This window comes from Salvelinus namaycush, chromosome 4, assembly GCF_016432855.1.
Source record: "Salvelinus namaycush isolate Seneca chromosome 4, SaNama_1.0, whole genome shotgun sequence".
NCBI classification, from domain to species: Eukaryota; Metazoa; Chordata; class Actinopteri; order Salmoniformes; family Salmonidae; genus Salvelinus; species Salvelinus namaycush.
The window spans coordinates 84,391,410-84,401,846 of NC_052310.1; the positions used below are offsets into that span (position 1 = coordinate 84,391,410).

The following is a 10,437-nucleotide window of genomic DNA, read 5'->3' on the forward strand; positions in this document are numbered from 1 at the left end:
ATACCCAGGATGTTGGTTTACAGAGGCTGTCCTGTGTTCTGACTGATCAGAATACCCAGGATGTTGGTTTACTGAGGCGGTCCTGTGTTCTGACTGATCAGAATACCCAGGATGTTGGTTTACTGAGGCGGTCCTGTGTTCTGACTGATCAGAATACCCAGGATGTTGGTTTACTGAGGCTGTCCTGTGTTCTGACTGATCAGAATACCCAGGATGTTGGTTTACTGAGGCTGTCCTGTAGACCTACAGACTAGAGTAGAACATTCAAATAACTACAGCAAATATGTATCTTTAAGTCAATAACAAGTAGCTGTCTTGTACAGAATAGGAGTAGTAGTGTCTGACTTATTGTTCTAATAGTTTAAAGATGCACCGGGGTCAAATGACGAAATTCTGCAACAGCTGTTAAATCGGACCAACTTCTCTATTTTTTTCCTCCACAAAACCTAAAGCTGTAACAAAAGTCCAAAAGAAAATGGGATAAACAGATGTCTGGCTTGACTACAGGAAAATGGGACACATTTGGAATGATAAGTCTCCTAAACTCCAGTGAAAATGCCAGATCTGCCAGTTTGCCAGTTACTGTCCTGCATCATGCCAACTAGCAGTATGACTGCCCTGCCATGCCCTGCCATCTGGGAAAATGTTGCTGAGAGCGTTATCGATAATGGATCAGGAGACCGGACCGCTTAGCATACCCTAACAGTGCAAAACCCTCCCTCCTCTTTCTCTTTCTCTCTCTCTCTCTATCTAGCTCCCTCCCTCCTCTCTCTATATATATATATCTACCTCTCTCTCTCTCTATCTAGCTCCCTCCCTCCTCTCTCTCTATATATATATCTACCTCTCTCTCTCTCTATCTAGCTCCCTCCCTCCTCTCTCTCTCTATATATATCTACCTCTCTCTCTCTCTATCTAGCTCCCTCCCTCCTCTCTCTATATATATATATCTACCTCTCTCTCTCTCTATCTAGCTCCCTCCCTCCTCTCTCTCTATATATATATCTACCTCTCTCTCTCTCTCTATCTAGCTCCCTCCCTCCTCTCTCTCTATATATATATCTACCTCTCTCTCTCTCTATCTAGCTCCCTCCCTCCTCTCTCTATCTATCTATCTACCTACCTCTCGCTCTCTCTCTCTCTCTCTCTCTCTCTCTCTCTCTCTCTCTCTCTCTCTCTCTCTCTCTCTCTCTCTCTCTCTCTCTGTCTCTTTCTTTCTCTCTCTATAGAACTCTGCAGTTAGATGTTTTGATAGTAACGTAATCGGACTTCCCTTGTCAGCCTCAACATTCCGTCCTTTCAGTTTCACCCAGTTGGACACTCTGTCCATGTACATGCAATACCCAACATTTACAAGAAACCATTCGACACAGAACATAAGAAACATCAATAACAATAAAAACCTTTTTTTTTTAAAATTAAAATAAAAACGTTTCATACACGTTTAAATGTCCATAGCTACAGCAAGAAGACCCAAACATACAGAGACAAGAGCATAATGGATGGAGCTGTGTTCTCTCTTCTCCTCATCTCTTGTGATCTTTATATACAGTACATGAGCTCTGCAGTCACCGATGACTAGCGTTGCAGTGATTTCTGTCTGGATGGATGTACACAGGGCTATAAGATAAAACCATGGGCTCGGGGTAGTCCGTCTACAGACAATAGCAGAGCCTAATGACATCCATCTGCTTTAGTGATTCCACAGGACGGATCTACTCCCTCCTCTATGAAACCCACACCCCAGACCCATTCACACACATCACAATGAAAATGTGAAGCTTTTTAATCCGCTTGTTTGAACTTCCGTTACAGTATCCTCATGTTTTGCTTCTCTTGTCTCAGTCATGGGATTCCATCCACTCTCCCCCCCCCCCCCTCCTTCTCTGTCCAATGTTCCTATTGGACTTCTGTTACACTCACATTGTTGGGTGAGATTGAAGCACAAAGTGCGGAGACACTGGATCCCTTTTTAACTGTGTTTAAGTCACAATACAAAGTCAAGCAGTTTATGGGAAGAGCAACTAGCGCTCACTGTGTCAGAGACGCCCTGTTTAAAAGTGCTGGCCTGACTTTGAAGCCCCGAATACACAATATCACCGGCACGACAAGTGAAAAGACCTCATGTTTCCTCTGCCTTCCCAGGGATCATAGCAGGCAAGGGAGAGGGACAGGGAGGGGACCGGCTAAGCTACACGTTTCCACTGCTTCACACCATAACAAACCGGCTCGCTGTGAGACTTACAGAGCGCCGTCTCGAGGTTATGTGAGACACAGCGTTTTCTTCTTCTCTTTAACCTGTGATTGAATTACGGCTCAGATCTCATCTGTTGTGTAGCAGTTCTATGGATTATCTGGACTCAGTCTGCAACGTCGTCACTTCCCTCTCAGTCAGCGCCACAGACACAAGTTCAACATAGTTAAACAATACTAATAAAATACTAATAAGATACTAATAAAATACTAATAAGATACTAATAAAATAATAATAAAACACTAATAAAATACTAACAAAATACTTATAAAACAATAATAAAATACTAATAAAATACTAACAAAATACTAATAAAACAATAATAAAATAGTGATAAAATACTAATAAAATGAAGCAACAACATTGCAGAGTGATAACAGTGCTAAGCCCAGAACTAGTGAAATCTACCCTGTTAACATGTTATTATTAATACTGGACAGATGACATTACACACACACACACACACACACACACACACACACACACACGCACACGCACACACACACGCACACATCAAATCACACACGCTGTCATTCCGCCGTCAAATAATGATGTCCATTTCTCAACCAATAGGAGGCAATATAGAAACACGTGGAAACACGTGTATAGATTTGTACAACTGAAGTAGTTCTGAAAAGCATCATTTTCCCTCTACCTATTTCCACAAAAGAACATTCCATTAATAACATGTTATATGTTTCTAAGTAACAACAAAATAACCTAAACACATTTAGAGTCATAATACACACATACATAAATACATATACAGTCATAATACAATAATGTGTAAAAGCGTAAAATGAATGCATAAATCCCCAAAATGCAATCATACACGTGATTGTGAATCCATAAACATTCCTACATTCTGCCAGAGTTGCTCCAGTCCCAGAATGTGAGTCGTCTGTGAGCTCTATGTTCCACTGGTTGACACATAGACTCTCTCACTGACTGAGTGAAGGCAGCAACTGGCCGTCCATATTTGATTACTAATAAGAGAGATGTTCCCTGTGTCAGATGCCAAATACTCTCCGCTAAGCAAACAGCTATTCTAACAACTCAAACATTAGCATTGCTATCCACTGGTGGCCCATATCTCACCCTGGTTTAACTTATCGTCTTTCCTTCTCCTGGTTTCTCCATATCTCACCCTGGTTTAACTCATCGTCTTTCCTTCTCCTGGTTTCTCCATATCTCACCCTGGTTTAACTTATCGTCTTTCCTTCTCCTGGTTTCTCCATATCTCACCCTGGTTTAACTTATCGTCTTTCCATCTCCTGGTTTCTCCATATCTCACCCTGGTTTAACTCATAATTTTTTCCTTCTCCCAACATACTTGTTCACATCCAATGAACTACGACTGAGAAAACTGTGCTCAGCCCAGTAGCAGTAGCAATACATCTAACGTGATATCAAGCTCTCCTGGACAGTGGGCCCATTTAGGAAGGCAGCCAAGCACTCAGATTCACATAGAAATACAGTATAGCGGAATAAATGACAGAGTACTGAATAAAAACACTTGTTCGCAAATTAGGAGGCAGCCACTCAATGATACATGTCTGAATGTAAAGCCAGACGTACTCCGGGCGTAAACAACTGACTCCCTCACAGCAGGGCAGAGCACAGAGAGAGGAAAGGCCGAGGAAACTGTTTCCCCTGACAACTCGCTAGCAATTACCCAATCCCCACAGAGACTTCCAGGTTTCCAAGTCAACCCACCTGTGCAACAACGCAGGAGAACAACAAACACAGAGACAGAGAGAGAGAGACAGCACAATGCAGAGAGACAGAGAGAGAGACAGCACAATGCAGAGAGACAGAGAGAGCGACAGCACAATGCAGAGAGACAGAAGTTGGGCACCACAGAATCCCAAGAACGACTGCAACAACAGTCCCAGAATGACTACAACAACCATGACCATCACACTCCGCACATCCACACAGCACACGCCACACGACTACACCAGAAGAGAGAAAAGAAGTGTACCAAACAGCGGTCTTACCTGTCGATGATAACGGGGTCTGAAGGAGTCTCGTTCCTGTTGCCACAACTCTTCTTATCACAACACCGACTAGAGAGGAGGAAATGATGATGTTATCAAGTCAGGTTCACACAGGCAGAACAATTCTGATCTGTTGCCCCTTTTATAGGCAAAAGATCCAGATCTGATTGGTAAAAAATAAAAAATCAGATTTGGGCTGCATGTGTAAACTGCAGCCAAAGAGGTTGACACAGTGTGGATCTTCGCATGTTTAATTGTTACTTAGTAACATTTTCTTTTAATTCTTTAATTGTATATTTATCTAAGCATGACAGTGTTCAGATAATGATTGTTGCTGAGCTGTGCCTGTATGCCTGGCGCTAGCTGTCTGTCTGTTGATTGGTATGGAACCTAGACAGTCTCGCCACGCCGGGTAAACGGGTAAACATCTCCTCGTCCGTGTCCCGAATGGAACCCTATTCCCATAGACCTCTGGTCAAATGTAGTGCACTACGTAGGGAATAGGGTGCCGTTTGGGATGTACGCCTAGCATTGCCGAGCTGCTGCACGTTTGCTAGTCTCAGGGAGACGACATGTTTGTGGTGTTTGTCTCTAGCGCTGAACTGAGAACAGAAGATGCCAGGAGGCTGGGGAATCGTCTTTCCACCAGTTTCAGCTTTTTGTTTCCCTCTAATTGTCAAGCTGTTAATTCTGGAGAGGATGCAGGCGGCCATCTTCAAACCAGCCTCTCTGTGATAGGCCAGATATTCACTAGAACGCCTCAGAAGCCACGCAGCCCCCTGCATCAATCTTTCACTGAAGTAGCATTGTCTCGGTTAAGACGGTGGTGCTGGTTATGGTGCTGGGGTCTAGCCGTAGCTACCGATGGGGATAGGACCGGACCCAATACTGTGTGGAACAGTCATGTTGAAATTATACCAAAATGTTATGCTTCATTCTCCACTTTTTTTTTAATTTTTTAATCCTAGTTGTATGATGGTTACATGTCCAGATGAGCTAAGTGAACACCATATGGTGTGAGGAGTGTGTGAAGCTCTTTAAAGCTAGCTGCTGAGAGTTAAAGTGAATAAACAAAGTCTAACAGTCCTCCACTTCTAGAGCTCCGAGCCACATCTGTGTTTTCAACGGAGACGGCCTTTACTACAAGCAGTGTGTGTACACACACACACACACACACACACACACACACACACACACACACACACACACACACACACACACACACACACACACACACACACACACACACACACACACACCTCTGAAACATTCATTGATATGCAAACCGTCATCTAAAGGGAAAACATAGCTTTTGTACATTATGGCGTGGTGATGAGGTGTAGTTCGGCCCTCTTGGAGCAGGATGACGCCTGCTGTGTGGGCTGCTGTGTGGGTCAGCTCATGACAAACAGGGATTCGACCCAACTTCATAAGAGCAGTGACTTTATCTAACGCAGGGGGGGGGGGGGGGGGCAAGATTATCAAAGGTCCATTTCTGTTTTTATTCCGGCGCGAGTCAACGCCCGTTGACAGAACACAGGAATGTACCGTCATCAGTGACCTCATCTCTGTTTTGTGTCTGTTGTCAGTTGACCAATCAAACCCAACTATAGTAGGCCAAATCGATACAGGGATTCTGGCCTGTAATTCCTAATGGTCATTGAATGCAACCTCCCCAGATATAATATTCTATTTCGCATAATATTATGTCTGAGAATAGGCAGCCTATGTAAAATTGGCTATGAGTCTGCCGATATGGATCGACGTGTTTTCATTGCAACAAGAGATTGAGGTTGATGGGTTAATACATCTACTAAGGACTATCCTCAAAAACCCCGAATCAGCATTTTAATAACAAAGCAAATAAATATATTTAAAAAAACACACAAAAAACAAGCTTATATTAAAAGGACGTTGAAATGTAGTTAATCACCGTGACAAGCTCTTACCTGCACATGATTTCGTGTGTGAGAAGCACTCGGCACATCTCTGGGTTTTTGTCTTGGCCTTCATAGATAATAGCCTTGGAATCAAAGCGAGAAAAACATCAGAAGCAGACGATTAAAATATCGAACTGGATAACACGTCGCACATTTGCCGTTCTCTGTGGGCTACAGAATATATAAGGCTTTAAACTACACCACAATAACATTCAATTCATAAATTGATCAATTCATTATTTTGCTGATTATTAATTCATCAAGTATATATTGGCCTACTAATATTGACACATAGGTCGACATACAACAATTGTATAGTTTATGATTTATAGGTTATATTGTAAATTGAAAATATAAATTCATTTCTCGTAGATAATTTCCAAACAATTAATATCTTTAAAAATATATATTTATATATATTGTAATGTAAATAAATAGCCTAATTGATTTGCTAGACCACAACAAAAATGTCAAATATGTTAATATGTGTATATGTTGTTTTTATATATATATTATTCATTATCCCAGGATAATACCAACCACACGTGGGTTCTCAGCTGCAGATGGGCGATGTAAATAATACTCATTTCCGTATACATCAGCGCCATTCTAATCTACAGATATTTGGGGGGGAGGGGGGGGGGAGCTAATGGGCAATCTGTTGTTTATTTTGAGCCGCTAACAATGATTTTTCTCGGATAAAAAAAAAAGCGGTTTCGGAGGGGGTTCGGTTGAGTAATTTTTGAGCATTGGCTTTAACAGATGGCGCGGAGCTGTAGGTGCGCTCGGCCTTAGTTCTTTCTGCTCTCTGTCTGTCTCTCTCCCTCCCCTCGTTCTGCCCCGGGTCTGTGATGCACGGCTACAGCAGCCTGCCTATCCCGCGCGTACCGCCGTTACATCTTGGATGAATGTAAAACCAAAGAAGCGGTGCTTTTAATCAAAGATAAACTCTTTATAATTAGCAATTAAGTAAAACGCATGACACACTATAGGGCTTTATCACAATTGTATTTACAATGAATAACAACGCTGCTATAGCAAGACGGGACATAAGCGGGTGAATAAAAAAAATCACTACATAAAATATTTCACAGCAAAATGAGATAGGGATTTTAAAGAGTTTTTTGGGGCTTCTGGTAATAGTTGGAAACACATCGAACAGCTCTGTTCCATTGGAGGTGAGAGGGGTACCACATAGCCTCGGCTACTACATCTATATGTGAGGGATTTGGGGAGTATTGCAGTTATCATCATGTGATTTATTTCCCGTGTCTCGGCTGAAGAAACAGAAATCCATAAACTGACGGTTCAGCGTCATTGACTCTCTGATCATAGACAGACCTATAGGCTACAGAAGTACAGTCAACGAGGAGTGGGGCGAATCTAACACCTAGCCTATATTTCCTATATATATATAATAAGAGGTGACAAAATATGAATAAACAAACCGGTAATAAGAATGCTGTTTAACCCGAGACACTGAAGCTAGAGGCTATTCAGTGAACTTGGCGGAGTGCACTTAACAATAAGCCCATGCTAGCCGAGAGTGATTTCCGAAAACATTCAGGTTGAGGAAACGCGCCACATTGTCCACTCAAGTGTCCTCTCATAGTAAAAAAGAGGCTCTTGTTATTGAACCGAGACTTTCTTTTTAGCAATAATAGTCTCGTCTGTTTGTCACAATAAATATTTATTTGAACATTTCTGAACTGATGGACTGTCAACGCACAATTACCACACAGCAGATAAGACCTATGTTTGTTGATGGCTACGACATCCCATCTATTAGCACATCAGCAAAATTAGGGGTTAATTTACTAAAAATGCGCTCACGAGCCAATACACAAAGCACGGTAGACCTACAAAACCAATTAATTTCAGTAACCGTAATATCAGCAAAATATTTTATAGCATTCTCACAAAAAATATATATAATATCTCATGTCTAGTATAATCACGATTTAAAAAAAAAAAAGGTAAATTAAATAGACCCCATTAAAGACTTTAGCATAGGCTGCATATTAAATAAACATTAGGGGGATCTTGCACGGGTATACGGGAGACCCCTGGAGCTTACAACCCGAATTAAACAGAGGCCACTAAAGGTTATTATTGTAATTAAATAGATATCGGATAGCTACAACTGTCCATGTCTATAGCCGATTCACAAAAGTTGTATAAAATTTAAAAAACAATAACAACAACACAATCGCTCCAACCCGAGAGCGAGCTGATTTATAGAGAAATATATATAAACGATTAAAAAAAACGCAACCACACATGGCCTAATAACTTACAGGCTCATCATTGAAGCATATATCTTCTGTAATAGGGTCAATTCGAAAACCACGCACGTTTCCACAACACACGTTATATATCAAGCACCATAAGCATACAATTTGGCATCGCAGATAATTATATATATTTTAAAATAATCTTACCTGTTTTGTCATGGAATCGATTAATCGTACGAAAAGATCCTGTTCTGTTCTGACACCTGTGAATAAAGTATATATATATTTTAAGTATCTTGTCATTTACACTGTGATTTTGCTTACACATTATATTTTAGAAAATATCTTACAATTTATACTGACATAAAATGAATATAATAAAACACGTTATATTTTTTTAATATATAACACATGTATCGTCTTAATAGATTTTCATGATCATCATCTGGTTAGCGTCAGGTTAAAACGTGGGATTAATATCTGATTCCCACGCATCGCTAACTGAGCGTGGATAAACCATAGACGATGCTAGCTGACACCGACACTGTAGGCAATTTACCACTTTAAAAATGTAACCCAATATCAGACTAACTACCACCATACAACGTTCTCTGACGGAATCCATGTCCAAGCATGCATCCGTGATTTGTACTTATTCCCTTCATAATAATCAGACACAGTTTTCCATTATCAGCAGCTATACCACTTACCGTTGCTGTACAATAACTGTAGTTTGTAGTGTATCCCATTGTTAGTTTTTTCATTGTTTGGTTCCTGAAAATAATGAGCATTGAATCAGTGTCACATACATTTACTGTGTTTTGATGATATTTTGTCTTGGTGTGGTAATTTTGAGGTCACAAAATAGACTATTATGAAGTGGTCAAGTGATGGGGAAATGTGTATGTGTGGAGGGGGGGGGGGGGGGGGGGGTATCTATCTATGTAGAGTTTAAAAAAAACTAAATTTATAAAATAATTTTGTGACATTCGAAGTCATTTAGAAAATCCACATAACTGCACGTGTCTCCTCCACCGCCTATGACGTGTTCCTGCCTTTACCACCAAAATGATGACCTGTGTAGGTGAAAATAAAACAAATATTTGCGTAAAATGGGACGATATTCCAAAGAAATTGCGCTTACTTTGTCCTTCTCCACAAAGTCCACATAAGCTGTCCGTTCGATCTCCACGGGCTGCCCTTGCCTGTCATACAGCGCAAGAACGAAGTGGAAAAAGTTGGATTTTCTGAGGTTGGACGGCGGTTGCTTCTCGTAGTGTGCCCGAGCCAAACCCACACCGCTGCGAGGAGAAGAGAGAGGAGCACCTCGGTTAGATGGAGAGATACACTGGAGATGGAGCTAGCATCAGATGGAAACATTGGGTGATGGTGAAAGGCACGTTTTTTAGAGACAAGAGATTTCTTGATTTGTCACTTTAACAGTAATATGATGTAATGAGCGTTGGAGAAAGAGCTGAAGAGAAGAGGCGCACAGGGAGATTGTAATTGATACATGGCAATATGGGGATTTAGGGGCAATCTGAGAAATGCATTAAAAAAGTGGATGTTTGGCAAAACGTACCTTTGGGCGGCTGTGTTCGCATCCACTACCCCAGATGTGTGCATCCACGAGCGGACCGAGTTCATCCCGCTGCCCAGCGGTTCCTCTTTCATAGTCGTCCCTCCTCTAGGTAAGCCTATATTTTCCTGAATTCCAAACATTAAAGCCGTTTCGTACAAACCCGCTCCGGCCAAATGAGAATAATAGGAAGGTAGCTGTTGAAGAGCAATCTTTCCTTCTCGGTGGTTGACAAAATAACAGTCAAATAAGTTTGTTGTAGTTAAAACGTGTAAGAACGAAATAAAAGTCCCAGTTGAGTTCACAAGTCCTGTCTCCTTGAGCCCGTCCTGTGTTGGCACGACATGAACAATTTACAGAGTGGGTTACTGTAGTCTATCTCGGTAGCTGGTTTGGAACGTGATCCTAGTCGTTGAAGAAGTCGTTCAAA

The 10,437-nt window shown here is 41.4% G+C and overlaps 1 protein-coding gene across 1 annotated transcript; it reads right to left on the reverse strand.

The window, feature by feature from the left end:
* Nucleotides 1–4,172: 4,172 nt before the first annotated feature.
* Nucleotides 4,173–10,102, reverse strand: LOC120046035 (transcription factor COE3-like). The gene is made up of 7 exons (XM_038990946.1): nucleotides 10,011–10,102; nucleotides 9,573–9,729; nucleotides 9,139–9,202; nucleotides 8,636–8,691; nucleotides 6,204–6,277; nucleotides 4,255–4,323; nucleotides 4,173–4,209 (listed from the first exon to the last, which is right to left on the reverse strand). Exons 1-7 carry the CDS (start codon nucleotides 10,100–10,102, stop codon nucleotides 4,173–4,175), a joined length of 549 nt encoding a protein of 182 aa, XP_038846874.1.
* Nucleotides 10,103–10,437: the final 335 nt, after the last annotated feature.